We start from the raw sequence: 22,907 nt of genomic DNA, 5'->3' as shown, positions 1-22,907 counted from the left end.
TGGCTTCGAACTTCGAAATCATTCTCTCCACAGCTGCATTTGTCAACGGACCTTTACCCATTCGAATCCCCTTCCTATGAGGATAGGATCGTAACGCTGAACTAGCACATTCCCCACTGATAATACAGCTTCACTGAAAGCGCCTTTTCAGGTAACGTCAACATGCTGCGACTGCTGGCGCATCTGATTCTCCCTCTCATTACAGCTCCTTTTATACACGATTGTCATGCGCAGTCACTGGCGTTTTGCTGTCCAGCGCCATCTGTCGGACATTTCGTAAACTTTTTTGGGTTCTAATAAAACCTCATGTCATTCCAAGCATGTGTGTCAATTTTTACCTCTCTATCTACATTATTCTGTGGTTTATTAAGTTTTCAAATTTATACTGACTTTTTGATCACCCGGTACAAAGACAGTTTTCATCTTCTTTATCAGACTGTTGCAATTTATAAGAGAGAGGGAGAAGAAGCTACTCAAACTGGAGGCACTAATGTGCATTTCGTGCAACTGTTTCATTGTAATGATCAGCCTCATCTTAATGCGCCTGTTAGGCGTGTAACATGGGGCTGGAGAGGACACTGATGGCAGAAGGCATGGGTCACATTGCAGTGGTGCCAGTTGAGTCTATTAGTAGATCGGGTTTCACTAGGCATGACCTGCACCTTAATAGGTATGGGAAGGGGAGGATTGCAAAGCTTACAGGTGGCAGTGTAATGGGTGGTGGTGGGATCACTCATGGAAAAATTCCTGTATTAGTTGATGATAGAGCTGCACCATTTTTAGGTTGAATTCAGCTGATACGTATACTTGCTTAAAGGAAGTCTCTCTAACTAAGGGTTCACCTTCAGAGGACGTCATGTTTCCAAGTAGAGAAGGAATTAGCATATTTCATCAAAATATAAGAGGTATTAGAGGTAAAGTTAACGAACTGCTTATAGATGTTGACTCTTAAATTATTGGTGTATTGGAGCACCACTTAAATAACTTGACAAGTCAGAGGATTTCTCAGCCAGGATACAGATTAGCTGGCTGTTTTCAAGGAGTTCCTTGCTGAGTAGGGGAGTGGACATGTACATAAAAAACAGTATTCCATTTGAGTCCATAGATGTATCACAGCACTGCACTGAACAGATATTTGAATGTTGTGCAGGGCCAGTTGAATTTAGTGAAACTAAACTTCTAATTGTTGTTATTTATAAGACCCCTAACTCTGACTTCAGAGCATTTCTGTTCAAGCTCGAGAGGGTTCTTGGTTCACTTTATAGTAAGTACTAGAATTAGTTATATGTGGTGACATCAATATTAATTTTGTATATGATGGTGCAAGAAAAAGGATGTGGGTAGATCTAAATTCATATGATCTGATGCAGAATCTGTTTTTTCCAACTAGAGTGCAGGGGAACAGTAGCACAACCATAGACAATATTTTTATTCATTCTTCATTGCATTCTGTTAGTAAAAGGGTGAATGGCCTTTCAGACCATGATGCACAAATTTTAACACTAAAAGGATTTTGTACTAAAAAAAATGTCACATATAATAACAAACTAAGTAGGATAGTTAAACCAACAGCAAATAGAGAGCTTTTTAAATCTCATCAAGGAACAAGAGTGGCAGGATGTTTATAGTGCTTAAAACACAGACGACAAATATAATGCTTTACTTAACACATTTCTCATGCTCTTTGAGAGTTACTTTCCATTACAACACTCTAAACGGGGTACTAGCAGTAAAAGGCAGCATGAGTGGCTGACTAGTGGGCTATCACGTAGAACAAAGTGGGAATCACATCAAAATGTTAGAAGCAGTCACAATCAAGCTACAGTAGTCCATTATAAACAGTACTGTAAGGTGCTTGAAAAATTTATTTGGAATGCAAGGAGTATGTGGTACGCAAATAGAATAGCTAATTCACAGGATAAAATTAAAACTGTATGGTCAGTTGTGAATGACGTATCTGGTCAGCAGCACAAGGTCAATGATATAAAGTCAGTTTGTATAAAAATATTTCTGTTACTGATAAATCAGATATATGTACAGTATTTAACAATCATTTTCTGAGTTTGCTGTTGAATTAAATAAACATTTAGTTACTACAGGGAATCATATATCTCTCTTGGTTAATGCCTTTCCGAGATTGATGTCTGAAATACTCCTCTATGATACACATCAGGAGGAGATTGAGTCAATAATTAAATTACTGAAGACTAAGGACTCGCATGGATATGATGGAGTGCCTAGCAGAATGTTAAAGTACTGTGCTGCACATGTTAGCCCTGTATTTAGCATATTTGTAATTTTTCCTTTAGGAATAGTCAGTTTCCTGAACAGATGAAGTACTCAGTAGTAAAGCCGCTTTATAGAAAGGGAGAAAGGGATAACGTAGACAATTAAGAACTATTTCTATGCCATCAGTGTTTGCTAAAGTTATTGAAAAGGCCATGTATGTAAGGATAATTGACCATTTTATATCTCACGATTTGCTATCAAAAGTACAGTTTGGCTTTAGAAGTAGTTTAACAACTGAAAATGCTTTGTTCTCTTTACTCTGTGAGGTACTGGATGGGTTAAACAAAAGGTTTCGAACAGTAGGCATATTTTTTGATTTGACTAAGGCGTTTGATTGTGTTGATCACAAAATAATGCTCCAGAAGTTTGACCATTACTGAATACAGGGAGTAGCTCACAATTGGTTCACCTCTTACTTTAGCAACAGACAGCAAAAGGTCATTATTTACAGTGCTGAGAGTGGCTGTGATGTGGGATCTGAGTGGGGTATGGTCAAATGGGGGAGTGCCCCAGGGATCAGTGTTGGGCCACTCCTGTTCCTTATTTATATAAATGATATTCCCTCTAGTATTACAGGTAACTCAAAAATATTTCTGTTTGCTGATGACACTAGCTTGGTAGTAAATGATGTTTTGTTTAACATTTGCTTGGTTTCAAGTAGTGCTGTTCGTGACCTAAGTTCATGGGTTGTAGAAAATACGCTAACGCTAAATCACAGTGAGACTCAGTTTTTACACTTTCAGACACACAATTCAACAAAATCCGACGTTTTAATTTCACAGAATGGGCATATGATTAGCGAAACTGAGTAGTTCAAATTTCTAAGTGTTCAGATAGATAGCAAACTGTCATGGAAAGTCCATATTCAGGATCTTGTTCAAAGAGTTAATGTCACATTTTTACTATTTGAATGGTATCTGAAGTAAGTGATTGTTCGACACGAAAAGTAGCCTACACTGCTTATTTTCATTCACTTATGTCGTATGGTAATATATTTTCGGGTAATTCTTCCGATTCTGAAAAGGGCGGTTCAGGTAATAAGTAGCATAAGTTCACAAACCTCTTGTCGACCCCTTTTCACGAGTCTGGGTATTTTGATATCGGCCTCTCAATATATATATATATATATATATATATATATATATATATATATATATATATATATATATATATATATATATATATATATATATTTATCACTGTCATTTCTTGTTAACAATATCAGCTTATTCCCAAGAATAAGCAGCTTTCACTCAGTTAATACTCGGCAGAAATCAAACTTGAATTTGGGTCAGACTTCTGTAACTCTTGTGCAGAAAGGTGTGCAATATACTGCTGCATCCATTTTCAATAAGATACCTAAGGAATTCAAAAATTTTAGCAGTAATCCACACGCTTTCAAATCTAAACTGAAGAGTTTCCTCATGGGTCACTCCTTCTATTCTGTTGAGGAGTTCCTTGAAAAATTAAGCTGATTTTGTTGTTTTGTTGATAGCATTTTTGGTTTCATAAACCATATGATCTGTTATTACTTTTACATTGTAATTTCATGTATTGACACGTTCCATGACCTTGGAGATTTGTTCCTCAGTTTGGTCCTACAGAACTTCACATGTAAATAAAATAAATAAAATAACTGGATGGGACATTCATTGAGATAAGTGTGCTTGCTAGCAGATGATGTGCAAGGACTAGTTAGTGAGAGGAGACAGAGGAAGGAGATACAAGGTCACATATGACTTGAAAAATAATTGAAATTATGTGCATCTGATGGAAATGGTAGAAGACAGGAGAGCATAGAGAACTACCATATGAAAACATGCCTTTCGGCAGAAAACTGAATGACATCAGAAGTAGACCTAACCACATTTTCCTTTGTTCTTGGTTTTATCAATTTCTAGGCCTTATCGGTCCTTGCTCTGATAAAATTAATTCTTTCTTCTTGAGATTCATTAGGTTCAAGCAGTTTATTTTTAGTAATTTCTAACTTTTATTCTCCTGTGCCTTCAATTTTTTACATTGCCGTTCCAGTTGCTGTTGTCTTAAAGTTTCCTTAGTTGGGGTACCAGTTAAGATGGCAATGCAAAATTATGTGTAAATGTGCCGTAACAGAACTGCTTGAATGTGTACTATCACTGTTTATGAAATAGTTTTGAAGCTACAGCAGTAACATTCAGGTTTTCAAATTATATAAATGTAGCTTGTAAAGTTGAATAATCACCTCTAAGCAAAGATATATTTGTCTATTTTCCGTTTTAAACCATATGCTCCCTAGGATATTCGTTAGTTTAGCAACAAAATTTACTGCAGGTTCGCAGGAGAGCTTCTGTAAAGTTTGGAAGGTAGGAGACGAGGTACTGGCAGAAGTGAAGCTGTGAGGGCGGGGCGTCAGTCGTGCTTGGGTAGCTCAGTTGGCAGAGCACTTGCCCGCGAAAGGCAAAGGTGCCGAGTTCGAGTGTCGGCCCTGCACACAGTCTTAATCTGCCAGGAAGTTTCAGTGTGTTGAGAGTTTGAATTGACCTTATCCTGCAGCTTGGTAACGGACTCTACGAGGAAGCGACAGCGAAAAGTTTGGGACTCTATTCCGTTAGTGTTCTGTCAAGGTTCGATCCGCGTTGGCTGCACGGCATGCCGAAACCGTCGTCGTGGGCGTGGGGAAACGCAATGTCCCGTCAAGAGCGAATACAATTGTACAATGGCTATACGATTTATTGGTAACATATGTGTATTTGTCCAGGACCAGGACTTGAACCCGAATTTCCCGCTTTACGCCAGTAGCCACCTTAAGCACCTCAGTCATTGGAGCACCCCTCCAGGACTGAACCAAACTTCCACATGTCCTAGTGCCCACGTCCCATAGTGCTCGCAAACAAATCGTATGATCCCCTCACAGGGAGAGACAATGTTTAGTTCGTGAGATTGCCTTGTTTTGGCATGAAATACAATAGGGCAGTCGTCGTATTTTACGGTGTCGTTGTTGAAGCTACAGCTATTCTTGCGCAGCAATGCTAAATTTGCGGTGGAATATCTAGAAATGCGCAATGAATTAAAAATCTTCGCTCTAGATTCAAGTGGAGTGACTTCACCTACTCCATTCGCCAATGGACGCACGCGAAAACTCCGGCAGCATTTTCATCCAGCAACCTGGCGAAAGCCGAGACTATACTTCTTCCTCTCCTCATTCAACCTTTTATCATTATGGTACGTTATAAATATCATTTCGCAGGAAAGTTATCACTCACCCGTAAATGTCGTGTTCTCATCTTGGTCCTGTTTTGCTTTTGCCATTTCATACAAAAATGCATCTATGAGATCTCTCTTATTTCCTGGCGTGTATGTTGCCTTGTGTTCTTCGATAGTTTTCTGAAAAAAAGGCAAGGAATTCTATAATAACACACAGAACAAACTGTTATTTCCGAGATCACTATATCTATACCAATAAGAGCAAGAGAGACAGTAAGAGAAAACATTGTTCCAAAAAATTCCTGAGGTCATTTACTTTCTATGTAGAACTGTCCACACCGTGACCAGTCATCTTTGAAATCGTTTTCTTGTCAACAAACTGTTGTCTTATGACGATATGTGCTTTGTTATTATCTCAAATATCTCTCGAATTATACGCGAAACAATGGTGAAGATTTGACTCCAACATGTGCATAGCAGTTACGTGGCGCACTGGTTCTGATAATGGATTCTGAGTCGGTAGAGATAGATTTCAAACCTCGTCAGGACATTCTCGTTTAATCCATGGTGATGTGTTAATCTTTTCAACTGGCGGTAAATTAAATGTAGTTTCTTCAGTGCCATACACGTTTTGCTTCTTCTGTTTATGAAACATCTTCAGTGGCCTGTAATATGTGTTTGTTTCATGTAGTTATAATAACTGTGATATATAGCAATTACAAATACGTTACTACATTACATTTTGTTCTTGTAAATTCTGTTGTGTTTTAGGAGAGAAACAATTTTTGCAGCACAGGTTTCGTAAGACTAAATTACTATTTCGCGTTACTTACGATTTCTGACGTTGTTAATGCATCTGTTGAAGCTGCATTTTGTTGGTCTGTATACTTTAGTTGGCGAGTTTCGGCATTTTTCGAACACATTTGTTTGAACACTTCACTTCCACTTTTCCTGTGTACTGTTTGTGTTTTTTTACAGTATATAGTTTTGTCAGCTCTCTCTCTCTCTCTCTCTCTCTCTCTCTTTCTCTCTCTCTCCCTCTCCCTCCCTCCCTCTCTCTCCTTCTCTCTCTCTCTGTGTTTGTTTATCATTATTCTTTTATTTGTGTTGTGTTGTCTATATGTAGTTTGATATCCATTCGTTGGTTAAGTGTACAAGTATGTGGTTATGTAAGTGAATGTGTTATTTCGTGTCTTAGTTTTGTGAGCGTGTGTGTATAAAACAGAGAGAGGAAGAGAGGGGGGTAGGGAGGGAGAGAGAGAGAGAAAGAGAGGGAGGGAGGGAGGGAGGGAGGGAGAGAGAGAGAGAGAGAGAGAGAGAGAGAGAGAGATTAAGTTATTACTCATAGTTACCCTACTTATGTTTGACATCTCAGTTGTAATTGTTTTAGTGGCTAACACGATTAGTGAGTTGTTGCTTGTATTGATTTGATTATTTCTTACTTTCTTGTTCATAGCAAGGGCACTTTGAGTGTGGAAGTTTTCCTATTGTATTAGGGGTTTTCTGTTACAAATGACCATTCTAATAATTTTCATATCCTGTTCCACATTAGATGGTCCATGTCCATGTTTTATCAGGTGTTCAGCAAAAGTAGAATGGCTATTTTCATACTTCACGCTTCTTATGTGTTCCTTACAACTTGTTTTGAAATTTCTGTCATTTCCATGTACACTGATTTATAATCATGGCATTCTAACTGGTATGTACCAGCTGCTTGGTCTGATGTTCACAAACGAGAGTTGGGTGTGTCACTTGTTTCTTAAGCATTGTATAATTCATGTTTCTTTAGTATCTTTGCTACTGCATGTGTTGATTTGTGTTTGTATGTTAAAGTGTACAATTTCTTTTTGTTAGTCATATCATGAGTGTTACTGTTTTCTGTTTTTTTGTGTCTACTGCAATGTCCGTGTTGTCTCTGGGGTTTTTGTGGTGTTTGTGCCCTCAGCTCATTTTCACTTTTCTTTAGCTGTATTTTGATTTGTGGTTAGATTTTTGTATTATATAGGTGTTATATCCATTGTTTTTGGGACAAGTTGTGTTTTTTCTAGTTCTTTTTCTTAGTTTTCTGTGATGAGAGGGATTTTATTCAGTCTGTGTAACCTATGCTCCAGAGCTGCTAGTTTGCAGTCGTTTGATGTTGAATTTATAATTGTGTGCATTGCTGTTGGCCTTCCGATGACGCCAAATATAAGCAATAAGCATTGCTGTACTCATTTTTGTATCCAAGAAGTATATTTGTTTTTGTATTACTTTTTCTGTGGTAAACTGAAAACATATTTTCTCTGTTGGTTCATCTACCAAACAGATTATATCGTCAGTAAATCTGTACCAGTGAACAATTTTGTATCCTTTCTTTTCTATGACTGTATCAAAGATCATATTTTCTATGTGGCTGGTGAATATGTTTGTCAATGTTCCTGATATGTGGGATCACACTAGAGGGCGATCAGTTTGTTGGTGATATTACTGTTCAAATTGGAAGTAATTTTAGGATTGATTACTTTAAAGGTTTTGGTTATTCCTCTAAATTTATTTGTGGTTACTCTGTTGTATCTCTGTGGATTCTCTTCAATTAGTTTTGTCGTGCCTGCAGTTGGTATTGAGGCGCACAAGTTCTCTATATCAAAAGAAATGAATGCTGCTGTGTGTGGAACGTGTAAGTTTTTTTATTTTTCATGTAAGTTCATTTGTATTTTTCGCTGTTCTGTTGTTCTTCATAGTACAGTGTTGTGAAATGATTTTGTTCATATGTTACGCCACATAGTTTGTTTGTGCATCCATGATATCTGGTGCAGCTCTCACTGGAATGCATCGTTTGTGAACTTTGGATGGCTTTTGAATATTGGTGCTTTAAAATTCTTTTGTGTGAAATGTTGTTTCTGTTTCACTCTCCCTTGCTAGCTGACACTGAAAAGAATTGATCTCTACAACAGCTCACCATAGATGCTAGGCTAAGGAATCTGACAGTCTATTGTTTATTTTAACCATTTCTTTTTTAACTGTAAGGACTCTGTGTTTGCAGTTATACTTTAAGCATGACATTTAATCCTGAGTGATCATCAGTAATAAACTTGCATGTTCTAAAGTATGCTGAGTCATGTATAAAAACTTTTCCTAATGATAATATGCAATAACATACTGTTGTGTTAACTTCTTTAATCAAGAACTCTGTGTAACTGGCATGCTGAACTGTAATTAGACTGACCATTAGTGTACTACTGTTCGTATTATTTGAATAGTGTGCAGTCTTTGTGGTGATGGTTTTGCGTCAATATTTGCATGTCATGATACAGGACAACAGGACGGAAACTATAGCATTTGGAATATTTTGCTTTCTGCTTTATGGTCAAGAAACAGATATTAATGTCGAACACACTTTAACATGATGATAAGAAAATGATCTGAACAACTAAATCCACCAAGTAAAAAAGGGGAAGATGCCTATAGCTCTCATGTTGTGATATAGTTAGGATCAGTGTTTTCTGTGATGCAAGAGGGCCCTGTCGTCAACAAATAGATAAAACAGTAAGTAGCTAGTTTAAAGCAAGGTTTTTGGAACAACTGCATAAAATATACTTGAGAATGGGGCCTGGAAGCTGCTGTTGTCAAAACACGGAGGTTCATTCTGTTATTGATATATGGGGATGAAGTACTTAAGGCAGAAGCCTCAGCGAGTTGTGAGAACAAGTAAAACTGCATTTCTGGAGAGAACAATGAATTTTGTGTGCATAGTGTTTGAGTTATTCGAGCTGGTGAATGCATTTCTAGAAGGAGCTGTGACCATGCATTAAGATGTGTTCTCACGTGGAATTTTCTAACAGTTATGGGAATTAATTACATAATTGATAATGAGGTATACTAATTCGTGGTCCTAGATAGAAGTAGGATGGTTGTGATAAGGAATTAGTTTAAAAGTTATGGCATGCAAGAATTTTCAGTTTGTTCATTTATAAAGGAATAGACATATATTGACAATAAATAAAACTGATTACTGTAAATTATTACCTTGCTAATGAAGCTTACTTCATGGCACACATATCCTAAATTGCGAAAAATTCCCAGTCCACAAAGAAACAGGTTGGAGTGTCAGTGAGGGAAGCTATAGTCTCACAACCATTTACAAAATACAAATTTGTTTACATCTCTATGGCAACATCTGAGTGTTGCTGTGAGTACAGTTTTCAGTCTGTCTTGCAGCACATTTAATTCGAGAGATTCACAGACCTTATTGGTAAGTTTCCTAGTTTTCATCATTATCATCATTTCTTATAGCAAAGTGAAAACGAAATCTGAATACAGAGCTATGCTGAATGATGAAGCACATGAATTTATGTACAGATTACTTTTTTACTTTGAGGGAGAAAGTGAGAATTGTGGTCCTTTGCATGCAGACAGTAAAATAATCAATAAACTCTGCCATTGTCTGGATGGAGAAAGCAATTCTCATGTAACTTATCAAAATTTTTAATTTTTTACAAATATATTTTACTGCATAAACTGCATTTATATAAAATAGTTTAAAAATTATGTAAATGTAGCCTAGCCAATAAGAGATATTTGTAAAAAGTTTTTAAATTTTAATAAAAATTGTTTAAATTTTATTAAAGTAATAGACTTTGAATATCTATTAAGTGACTCCAAAAAATGAGAGGGAGAGTGGAATTCAGCTGGAAGCTCTAATCGTTTTATATATGGGAAAACAAGGAAGAGATAGTTCTGTGTGACAAACGTTGACTGTTTCAAAGAAAATGCAATTATCAAGCAGAAAGCGTGTTCAGAGCATAGAAAGCTTATTGTTCCTCTGTTGGAGCCATGCGGGATTAGCTGAGCAGTCTAAGATGCTGCAGTCATGGACTGTGCAGCTGGTCCCAGTGGAGGTTCGAGTCCTCCCTTGGGCATGGGTGTGTGTGTTTGTCCTTAGGATAATTTAGATTAAGTAGTGTGTAGGCTTAGGGACTGATGACCTTGGCAGTTAAGTCCCATAAGATTTCACACACATTTGAATAAATTTTTTGTTCCTGTGTTGGAAAACGATTTGTTTGCAGGCAGTACAACAAACCTTTCGATTAATTTAAGAAAAATTGGCAACAGTTGGAAAAGCTTGTCAGGGAGAAAGACAAACTCGCCAAACAAAATATAATTTTATAGTAGAAGGTAGTTATTACTGGTAAACACCTAATAAGTGTCAAAGGAAATGTGTAGTTTTAGTGTCTTGAGTATACTGCTAATATAACGGTACAAAAATCAAGGAACATAGCATATGTCGATGCTAAAATTATTGAAATAATAATGTTTTAGATGTTAATTTCGCATGATATGTGGAAGTAGAATAGTACATTTACAAATGTGAGTATACATTCCTGAACGTTTGTCCCATGTACTAGTAGTACTTTGGTCCCCAAACAACTTCAAACCAGCCTTGGGTGACTTATCTTCGAGCTGTTCCTATAAAAGGATTTGAGTAACGAATGTTGATATTTTTACAAAAGTTTGTTACTGAGTTGGTTAGAGTTTTTGTAATAGGTAATGCGCAATACCATTCTGTTAATTTAAATAAGAGAACTGTAACCACAAGGAAGGATGAAATTTTGATCTGGTTGAAAGAAAGGTTAATGAAAAGGTACAAGGCACAGTAAATGCAGTATGAATTTACTAATTAGCGCAGTTCCATGATAACATCTCCCAACAAATCACTGTGTCCTCAATGGCAATGAACTTGTCTGGTCTTGTGTTAAACATGATGTCTCAATGTGACATAAAACATGTATGTTGTGAGACATGAAGATACTGGTGAACCATTCCATCATGCAAATAATGTCAGAGGAATGGAACAAGATCGTGGCTTAAGTTTGAAATGAGATTAAAAAATCAAATGAAAAAGAGAGTACCAGAGAAGAAACTATACCAAATACAACAGTTCCTTTATCATTTGTTAAGGGCTGCAGGAGGGAATATAGCAATGCCAATATGGTCATGCCACCAGAGTGTAAATATGATTACCATCATTATAAAATCTATTACAGTGACTGCTATCACTGATGGGGTACATACATATTAATGTGTTGGGCAAGTATAGCGTAATGCAGTAAAATTCTTAATAGTGAATGTGATTATATGGGATGTCAAAAAACTATTTTAAATTATAAAGCTAATAGTTTGATAGCCAGCTATAAAATTTCCTTCTAAAAACTGTTGTAGGTGGAGACCGAGTAGACAGTAAAAATTTTTTGAAGATTATTTTTGGGTATATTTTATGAGTTGGAATGTTGGTGTATACATATTTTTTTAGCTCCATTATCGTAATGGTGAGTTTATTCCCTGACTTAAAGTTCTCTGTTGTTGCTTTCGATGTAAGCTCTACAAACACAAATACATGGACTGACGTTTGTCAGTAATCTCAGATTTATAAGTAGAAGTCGACAGTACTCCAATGGACCCTCCTCTCACATTATATGACTTTTTTATGTCCAAAATGTCCGGTCTTCATTCGTCATTTCATAAATAAGGTTTGCGGATTTTGCTGTCACTTGCGACTGCTGAAAATCAATTTATGTACACAGGGAGGTCATCATAAACAGTCTGAAGAGCTTTTAAGGGTGTTGCAGTGTAGACCATGCTGAGAAATAATTGTTAAGAAAAGAATTCGATATGTTGCACTGTTTCCGAGTGAATTAGGATTGAAGTTAGCCAATCAGGGCGTTGTGTGCTCAACTTCAAGTTGTCCACCAGATATAATTAGTGTCATTTGTTCTCATAATGTAGATGATACCGCACGAGACTGCTCTGTTTTTGACTCAGGTTCGATCCCATTTCCAGCAGCGACTGAGCCCAGCTGCTGCATAGTGGTATCAGTCATTGTGGGCCAGTGCCATGTTGTGTCCCTATTAACACATATCGATAAATGAATATCGCACTAGATTAATATGGAACCGCTCTATCGAACGAGGAAGTAAAATTGCGCTTTACAAATAATTTTGTTTGTTATAGGAAAGAAAATGATGCTTTCAATCAATGCTGGGTGTTGCACGAAAGATGTGATAAACAGGTTTTGTTTGGGCTGGCTACAGCTACACATCGCAGAAACGAAATTGCAAATATCTGCCGAAACACTAGAGAAAATTTGCCTGGCGACTCTTACGAGGGGCACCAAACAACATTTGTTAAAGAAAAAAAAATTCTGTGGTACTTCTCAATGGTGCTATGCATAATTTATAACTGATCATGCGCCTGAGGGCTGGCAGCATGTAGGCACTCTGCAGCATTTGTATGAAATGTGTTTGTCTAGAAGCTAATCATCTGCTCTACGTAAAAGAGCATAGGCTGAGCTTCTAAAGCAACTTTCTCCACTTAGAAACACTAATTATTGTGGTTTTCTTGGTGAAAATCACTCTGTCAACTTACTGGGGTAGGAAGTATGTAGATGCAGCACATGCAGTTAGTAGATGCTGATAATTCAGCGAAATTTTGTTGTTTCAGGACCGAAAAATTCAATAAAACGACGCCTAGCATCGCCAAGAAGCGAAAGCAAATGTTTTGTCTCTAACAAAAGTTGTTTTCCATGACATGCCCTATCACCCCTAGATGTTCGTCGCAATAACTTTGAAACACCCTGTATATAATAGAGTAACGAGTATAAATGTAGATGAAGAGGTTGAAAAAATCAGCCAACCAGTTGCAAACAAAGATCTATTTAGCCCTTGACCTGGGTTTCAATATTTCTAAGAATATCTTCTTCAGAAGGAGTGAGCCTTGTTACATCACATGGTGGTATATCCCCTACAGAAGAAGATATTTTTGGAAATATTGAAACCTAGGTAAAAGGCTCAATAAATCTTCGGTTTGCAACAGTTTGGCTGATTATTTTCAACCTCTTCAAATATGACTAGCTTCTAGACAAACACATTTCATACGAATGCTGCAGAGCGCCTACATGCTGCCAGCCCTCAGGCCCATGATCAGTTATAAATTATGCATAGCACCATTGAGAAGTACCACAGAAAATTTTTTTCTTTAAAAAATGTTGTTTGGTGCCCCTCGTAAGAGTCGCCAGGCAAATTTTCTCTAGTGTTTCGGCAGATATTTGCAATTTCGTTTCTGCGATGTGTAGCTGTAGCCAGCCCAAACAAAACCTGTTTATCACATCTTTCATGCAACACCCAGCATTGATTGAAAGAATCATTTTCTTTCCTATAACAAACAAAATTATTTGTTTGCTGAATAGCAGCCATATTTAAGATATTGGTAAGTGTAGTTATTTCTGTTGGTAACTGAGGATGGTGTACTGAACACCATTAGATCAGTATTTACGTCATTTACAGACTTATAATTATAACCATTACAAGTAGTATGTTTTCAGGTTGGTTAGTACCTTCACGTACAAGTGGCAAGAGCAAACCATTGAGGGGACATTGTATATCCTATGCCGCCAATGTTAAATTAGCGAAATTTGTGACCCATTATCTTGGAAACTTTTTAAAATACGAACTTACAATTTTTCATAATTATTGAACGCACCTTTCTACATACACTGAACTAGAATTATTACTAAAATTGTGTTGTGGGGCATGTTACCTTTTTTCAGGCATTCAATTTTTTGACAGAATCTTGTAAATAAATGAACATAAAAACAAAACAACTCAGGATATTTTTATTATTGTAGTTCCACATGTTTGAATCTAACACTTGGCATGCTGTGAAAATTTCATGTCTCTACCAGCAGTACGTTTTTTAGAAAATGGGTCATTTATTGCAAAAAATGTGGTTCAGAGATATTGAGGTTTAAAAATTTTTTATTACGAATTCTTATACAGACTTACATTTCTGCATCTTTTATGCACTAGAATTGCACTGGCCCACAGTCTGTGTTTTCTTTAGTGTCACAACAGCCCAGTGTTTGCCTCCTCCTTTTCTTTCTTGCTTCTTTTCTCATTTGCTCAGCAGCTCATCCAATTCCTGCAGTCCTGTCCAAATCTTACCCCTAACTTCTCCAGAACTTTAAGTCTTTCGTAGTTCCCACCACTAGAAGTTATTACAGCATCAGACACTGCTAACTTTTAGAGTCATAAGGCCAAAAAATACAGTTTTAGGCACATGGCACCACACAACATTATTGAAGAACTCATTCACATTCTGGATCTTCCCAGGTAAACACTTCTTTAGTAGCTCAGGATTTGCCAAATGTCTGTAAATAGGTTTGTTTGCCTCCACTATTGCCAAAGGAAGAGAATGTTTATGTGTAAACTCATGCAGGGTGCCAGAAAATTCAGCTGGCCTATATTTACACCAAGTGTTTGGTGCAGGTGGACACAAAGCATGACATGGCTTCTCATCAGGTGATATTTGATGAAAGAAAATGCTCCACACAGCTCTTTTCATCTTCTCTAAATTGTCATAGTTATTTCTAATGGCCTTACCATAATATTCCTCATATCCTCATAAAGTTTAACTTCACCACCACAAAGATGGCAAGAGATAGTTTCAGAAAGAACTTGTGCAAGGATTTGAAGATCAATAAGGACCTTGTGCATAATATCATTACTTTTACCACTGTCACCCATTTCTAAAGTTACTTTCCTTTTCTATGCACTAGGGGGCGCGCTACTTCAGTAACATTATCGTGGTTTCCTTCACTGCTAGCACACGTGTTTTCAAGTACTTCAGAAGAAAATGCAGGTCTCACATATCTGTTATCCGCAAATTTGCGTTTCTTGAAGTTACTTTTACGTTTAGTTATTTTATTTGCGTATTAAAAGCAATAGAAGTTAGCTTACCACAAAAATAGCCGATAATCACACTACCGTCAACGAAAACTAATACCAGAAACAAAGGACTGATTTCGTTAATGCCAACTTCTGAGACGGAGCAGTAGGCACAAAACAAAGCAATTCACAGCCTTCTAGACTGTGTAGTTCCATATGAATGCTCAACTGTGGCAGTATATGCGTAGCCGCGAAATTTGACAGCCACACATCAACATTCAAAATGTTATTTGAAGGTCCCACAATTGTCTGATTTTAATGTATTGTATGCCAAAATGTTATAGAATAGAAAGCAGAAAATGTCAAATTTCAACAAATTTCACGTACAATGCCCCCTTAATGCTTATTTTCCCCTGGACAGCAGGTAAGACGTTGAAGGGTGACGTGTGATCGGAAAACAGTTAGTCTATACTGATGAAAGAGCGAGGAATTTCTGGCGAAAAGTGAGCAGAAAGTACCATAGAAAGAGCATCAATACAGACCGAAGTAGAGCATTATGTACCTACGAAAGAAGTTTTTTGCCAAAATTGAGAACTAGGTGGTAGAACAGAAAAGCAATATCACAGGCGAATGCAGGAGTGACATATGATACAGGCGATCAGGATTTGTTGACACAAACTGGGCAGTTGTATGTAGACTGCGACAGCACACATCCTGAGGAATACACTGCACTGCCTACAGAAGTACAAGAAGATTCGCCAATGCAGGACGTGAATCTTCAACAAAAACAGTTCCAGACTAAGAGCCAGTTCGTACAGGAAAAGACACCTACTACAAAGAAGTAAATAATAAACACAGACCTGAACAGATCCGCGACAGAGTTATGGAAGCATAGAGAACGTTATGCAACTCACTAGACAGGAAGAACCGTTGATGCTTTCTACAGCGTTAAGACCTCTAGTAAAGTATACATCCAGAAGGGGAGAATATTGCTTTTCCAGTACCTGATTTCGTCGTTAGAATCCATCTCAGAGTGAACAATCTGCCAATGGAAGTGAAAATACTGGAGAAGTTACTTAAGCAGGTTTCTGCCAGAATAAACAAATCATTCTCTTTAGATACGTTGTACAAGCACTTTGTGATGATGCATGGTCATATAGCATGGGATTATAGGCGAGTAGAGCAAGAATGTCGAATATATGCCCATCAGCCCTAATGGAGATAAAGATAAGACAGCTTGATGTCATGAGAAGTGTCAACGAATTGCTTGAATCTAGGAGAGTGCCAGAAGAGATGCAGTCAGATCTATTGTGCATCCAAGAACCGTACACGAAGGCAGGAAAAATACATAGTATTCTAATAACAGCCCAGGTACTCCCAGAAGGCCAACGTGCTATCGCAGCAGTAATAATATTTAACAAGGTCATGACAGTGACAACTGTTCAGAAAATCTGCGTGGAAATTTAACTATAAGGGACAGTTGCATCCTGGTTTCCATGTATTTTCAGTTTAGTGCTGAGATCGACGAGTATCTGCTAAGACTAAAGGATTTTAGCTACCTAGAATGAACTAAGTCACTTGTCTATTCCATTGATTGCAAATGCGAAGTCAGTATTGTGGCTTAGCAGCCTGACTGATGACTAGAAGAAGCCATTATTGAGCTCAGCTTATAGGTATTGCATGCTCCACACAATAGAGATGGGCAAAACTGTTCTTTTCAGAGATTGGATCAGAACTGTTCACTCCCTGAAATGAATTAGCTCTTTTTCATGACTCACCACTCATTTACAATAGAAAATAAATGGAAGGCACATTTCCCTTTAAACTTGGTTTATTCCAGTACTATACCTGTATTTTGATCTTATTTGATCCTATTTTGAAGTAACACAGATAATGAGTAAGAATTTTGTATTGTTTATTGAAATTTCCACGATATGACAAAGTTTTGGATTATTGATTTATTTTGCACTATCGTGGTTCTTTGGGTGATCGGAAAATGTTGTAACTTGAGATTTACATTAACAACATATTTGGCTATAATGTATTAAAATTTCATTAACCTCATACAAATACATCGCAAGCCATATATTTTTAAAGTGAACATTTCCTTCCGAAGACGCCATAAATCGCAAAATCCGTACCAGAATAAGAAAAAAATGTATAAATTTGACTGTAAAACAAAAGTGCTGCATATAGCCTTACGCAGAATAAAACAAGGAAAATATTGGTGTATCACATTTTGCGATACGTTTATCGGTTCGCTCGTAATTAAAGCGTAAATTCGAGTGTCCATAATAAAAATCCTATAGTAAGAGGAGTCGTCAGGAACCTAATCTAATCAGTTTAAACAAAGAAAAATAAAATAAAAACAATTGATGTATACGTAACATAATAATGTAATATACATAGCGGTATTACTACGAAGAACAATATCCAGTAGAGACGAACTCCGATGCAGAGGCGCTGAGTCGAGCAGGTCGAGCCGCGAGCTGTATTACTGCGTGAGCTGAGACCGCAGAGACCAGAGTGACACCTGAGTCGCTTTTCTCAACGCTCTGGCTAGAGTCGAGACGGTGGGGCGAGCGTTGAGCGGGCGAGTTCCGAGGGTGGGGGGGAGCGGTGAACTCACCCGCTCCGAGACAAATCGTCCGTTCCCTTGCGAGCAGGTTGTTGCAAGTAGTTCCTATGTTATCCGCTAGGTGGCTCTCTGTCCTGTTGCTCACATCAACTGCCCAGAGGGCAGGACGTGCGACTGAAACGATCGCCGACAGAGTGCGATGCGAAGTTACGCTGCGCCAGACACTGCAGGCAGCAGACGACGCACAGAGACGGCATGGCATATGTGAAACACAAAATCCAATGGGGCACTGCACAATGCAGGCAGCCAAGGTAGAAGCAGGGCAGAGGCCGGCGCTGGCTGTGTTGTGTGGCGTGCACTGTGCTCTGACCAGCAGAGGCGCTGCTGATATGCTCCGTCTCTCTCTCTCTCTCTCTCTCTCTCTCTCTCTCTCTGCCGTGGGAAACGTTTGGAGCTACCGTTCGTTTTTTCTGAATCACTGATTGTTCACTCCTTTGAAAGATGCAACTCTATGCATTAGTTCAAGAGCGGATCCCCCATCTCTACCACACAATCGGCCAACCTACGAAGGGGGGGCGGGTCAACGTCAAATACTGACGTCACTTTAGGAAATACGGCAGCCGTGCGATGCGTGAAACGCTGGAAGTTTGAGAATGGAATGATAGTTGATCACAATATCATACACTGTACCACCACTGAAAGGGAGATCCAAGACGGCACAGAAAACGTGCATGTAAGGCCCAAATACAACATCAAGGATGCTAATTGGAAAGAACTAAGGAGAGTGTTTCAGTGTCCGGGAAGTCCATCGCTGGACGATAATTTACATATCAAAGAACAAGAAGTGGCAGTGGCTATACATAGAGTACTGAAAAGGGAAAAAATCTGAAAGGCCGGACGGGATCCCTGCTGATGTGATACGAGCCCTATGTGACCAATTAGATAGTTGCTTGCGCGAACTGTACAATGAGTATCTCTTGCAAGGAAGGATCCTTGCACCATGGAAGAACGCTGAAATGGTAATAATTAGCAACGGGAAAGATAGGGATCCAATGATACCCAAATCCTACAGACCAATTTATCCTTTGTACGTTATCGGCAAGATATTTGAAAAACTATTATGCAAAAGATTACAAGATCATAGACTGTTACTCGGGATGAGCCCTCACCAACACGGGTTTAGAAGAGGCATGTCAACTAAAGACTCAATTAATAAGGCTATTTCGCTAGTGACAGACAGTCATTTTACGTACGCTCTAGCGATGATGACTGATATTACTGGCGTTTTCGATAACCTATGAAGGCTGTCTTTCTTTGTTGCATTACGGATTTTCAGTGTCCAGAAGCGCTATAAAACTTCCTGAGAGGTTATTACCATGAGCGACATTCTTCTTTAACATGCTCAGGAAAGAAAATAACGAAGATAGTAACTAAAGGCTGTCCACAGGGAATCAGTGTGAGGTCCAGAACTTTGGGATGTGGCACCGGAGCCCATATTACGGAAGTTACATGACAACAGTAACATAAGTGGGCTTGTGGCATTTGCAGACGACGTGCTGTTCGTTGCAATTGGGGACTCCAGAAAAATTATAGAATACCCACGAACTTGAGGGCTGGTGTTAAAGTGTAAAATTGTCACTGGCTCACAAAACAACGTAACTCCTTGAAATGGGACCTAGTAGGAAACCGTAAAATAAAATGAAATGATGTAACGATTAGGAAGAGAACAGTAACGAGATATCTAAAGGTATTTCTGGACGAAGGTCGTAACTTTGCACATCATATAAAGGAAGCAGGCAGAAAGGGTACAAACGACATGAATAAAATTATATCCATTGCAAATAGGCAATTTCGGCTTTCCTTGAAAACAATCAGTGTACTACCAACCTGTATTAGCATCAGTTGTAGGATATGCTGTGAGCGTTTGAGCTCATGGATTGCAGCTAGTGAAGCCAGCCTCTTTAGTGAGAAGAGTTCAACGAGGAGTGCTACTAAGATTAAGGAGGCGTATTGCACTACCCTGAATAAAGCTTTGTTAGTAATTCTAGGGATTTGCCCACTGGACTTGGAAATTATGAAAATGGGAGACTTTTAATGGTAACTGAAAAGAAGTCGAATGGAAGTGTGATAGGTGCTTGGAACTGAGGACATTTCTAAAAAGGCAACGAAAGATCACACATTACTATGGCATCAAAATGAACGAGACATTTCATGCATAGGCAGGAAAACATACTAAATTCTCCCCAACACCAGGGAGAGATTAAAAACGTGATTTCTTGACCCGCTGAGTGGACTGATACAACACTTGACTAACCGTGATGGCCCGTATGCCACTTATCCATATAAAAGCAGAAGACAGATGAATGATAGCAGCACCTGCGGCAATGTGTGCACATCAGAACACACATTGTGAGGTTGCACGCTTTGTGAAGATGCGATGGATAATGGACGTCAGCTATTAAGGATGTTGGAGCCCAAAGCAGCATTAATGGGCGAGTCGACTTGGCGCATTTTGGACGATACTGCAGCCGCCGTATCCAGAAAGGCCATGGAAGACTTCACGAGGCATTCACCCATAAGTCAGCATGCTGGCATCCAGGCTACATAGCATACTCTGCAAATGGAGAGAAGGCAACTGAGGTCGGCAACCACCGACTGAAATAGTGTCCCAAGAATCTACATCGTGTAGGTGCAAGTGATGACGGAAGTGTGGACTTGAAGATGTGACAGTGATGCATGGAATTACTTGATGCGATGGAAATACTGCCGATGTGCTGCTTGATGCCCAAGGAATCCAGAAGACAATGGCTCTTGACCAGGGTAACATGAGGGCAGATCCAATAGCGGAAATATCCACCTACAAGCTACATGCACCAAAATAAATGAAGAAACAGGGAACAGATTCTGTAGTGTTTATAGTAGTATTAATAGCTGGGTATCTGGTTTAAGGGCTTTATTATAGTTTTGTAGTAGTAGAAGTACTTTGAAAAACTAAATATGAGAAATACATAGTTAATTATATTTTATTACTGTCCAAGGATATGTAATTTGTATGGCCGATTTTATCTTCTCAGATAATAGGTTGTAATTATGAGGAATAAATAAATAAATATGCTGATAGGCATAACACACTTAGTGGTCCAGAATGACCGTGCTGAAAATATCAGGTCGTTAAATTCGTGACGTGGTTGTGGGAAGACCGTTCGATGTAGGAAAAAAACCAACTAACACATTGGTGTGTGTACATATTACAGTGCCACATATAAAAAATATCTGCAATTATATCCATTGTATATAGGGTAGTCCAAAATAATGTTACCGCTGATATGGTATTACATAAGTTTAAATTTTCTTTTGTTGCAGACTAGAGGAGACCATCCGACTTACTTTGGAAAAGAGAAGAAAGGTAGTAATTGGGATAGAAATGTTTGGGTCATTCTCAATAATGAGGAAAAAAGTTTCAGCAATGATTTCATAACTATCCTCCAAGACATATACAAGGTCGACTGCATGAAAAATTTGTGCACATCATGTCTGTGAACAGTGACTGTAAAAGAAACAGTGGACGTCCAAGAAGTATTCTAATGGAAGATAACATCATAAATGTCAAGGAACAATAGTTAGGAGCCCAGGAACGTCAAGTACCAGATTAGCATTGAAAACCGAAATTTCGAGGACTATTTTCCGCTTCGATCTGGGAATGAAGCTGTACCATATTCAAAAGACACAGGCCCTATCTCACGCTGATAAAATTTCTCATGTACGAGCTGCAGAAATGTTGATAGATATGACACACGTAGACCCTAATGTTGGGTTCTTTCTGTCTGAGAAAGTCACATTTCATGTCAGCGCAAAGTGAATAAGCACAATGGTCATTTGGAGTTCATACAATCTCCATGAACTAAGAGAGCACACTCGATCCTCTCCTAAAATTAACGTATGGTGCGGTACTTCGAAGTTTGGACTACTTGGTCCACTTTTTTTTAATGATCAGATTATAATGGGAGATTCTTATCTCGATGTGGTGCAGAATTTTGTGGTTGATAATCTTCCCCACTCTGTCGTAGCATCAGGTTACTGTCATCAAGATGGTGCGCCATCATAATATTCCTTAAAGGTTCGACATTACCTGAATTGAACATTTGGTAGATTCTGCATTGGAAGAGGTGGATCTTTAACGTGGCCAAAACTGTTACCGGATATGACTCCATGGGATTTTTGGCTATGGGAAATGGTGAAAGAACGTGTGTATGCAATAAGACCTACTGACGATAATGACGGTAAAGAATGCACAACACGAGTTATCCGCTTATGGATATGTGTGAACGAGCTATGGTTTATATGGTGAAAGGACTTTTCACGTGCATTGGGAACCTAGGTGCACAGGTCGAAGAAATGCGCTAGCTTCATTTGGAAATATGAATTAAGCCCAAAAATAAAAGTCAGTATCATCTAAGTTATAACATCTTTTTGCACAGCCCCCTACACAACCTGATGATAAAGCAAACCACTCACAAAGCATTGTCGGATATCAGTATAACTTTGAATACGTACACACTATCGCCAGGTATGTAATGATTAGAGCTGCAAATCTCTTTGACAGGTAGAAAAGCCACTATAGTGCATTAGTCTGTTAGTGTTTAGTGTTGTTATGAGGCCTCGTAGTCTGTAAAAATGAGTGAACATCGTCATACAATGAATGATCGTTGTGAAGGACACAGTGATGCTGCGAACTCATGTGAGACAGCGTTATCACACTCTGACAGAATTTGAAAGAGGTCTCCATATCCTGATGTCAATGCATCTGCCTGCAAAGATGTTTTGACGGTGGGAAACGTAAAAGATTAGAGGTAGCAATTGTACCATTCTCCTCATCTTGCTGCCTACTAGTCTTACATTAAAACAAATTTGGGTTGAAAAGGTTTCAAGTCTAACTAAAGGCTCCTGTAGCTTTATACGGATATTTTGCAGATTTTTAGAAGTGTACTATACTGACTGGAACATTGTGTGTGAAAGTGTAGAGATCTGAAAGGGCACTACTTAGATTTTTTCCTTAACTTAAAAAATATTATATGTTACGGCGTAAAGTCAAGCGCCATCTCGGCAGTCGGGAACGACAAAGAAGAGAAGGCTGTGAGAAGAAGTCAGCCAATCGCACG

The 22,907-nt window shown here is 38.4% G+C and overlaps 1 protein-coding gene across 1 annotated transcript in view; it reads right to left on the bottom strand.

Annotated features, from left to right (window-relative positions):
- Positions 1–22,907, bottom strand: part of LOC126187673 (methyl farnesoate epoxidase-like) — a 195,187-nt gene that overhangs the window by 48,478 nt on the left and 123,802 nt on the right. Inside the window, exon 5 of the mRNA XM_049928905.1 lies at positions 5,532–5,652. Within this exon, the coding sequence (XP_049784862.1) occupies positions 5,532–5,652 (121 nt within the window). The remainder of the gene's footprint in view (positions 1–5,531; positions 5,653–22,907) is intronic.

The sequence above is a fragment of the Schistocerca cancellata genome, chromosome 5, assembly GCF_023864275.1.
Source record: "Schistocerca cancellata isolate TAMUIC-IGC-003103 chromosome 5, iqSchCanc2.1, whole genome shotgun sequence".
Lineage (NCBI taxonomy): Eukaryota > Metazoa > Arthropoda > Insecta > Orthoptera > Acrididae > Schistocerca > Schistocerca cancellata.
The sequence above is the reverse complement of the archived record's forward strand: the minus strand, read 5'-3'. Positions and strand labels throughout refer to the sequence as shown.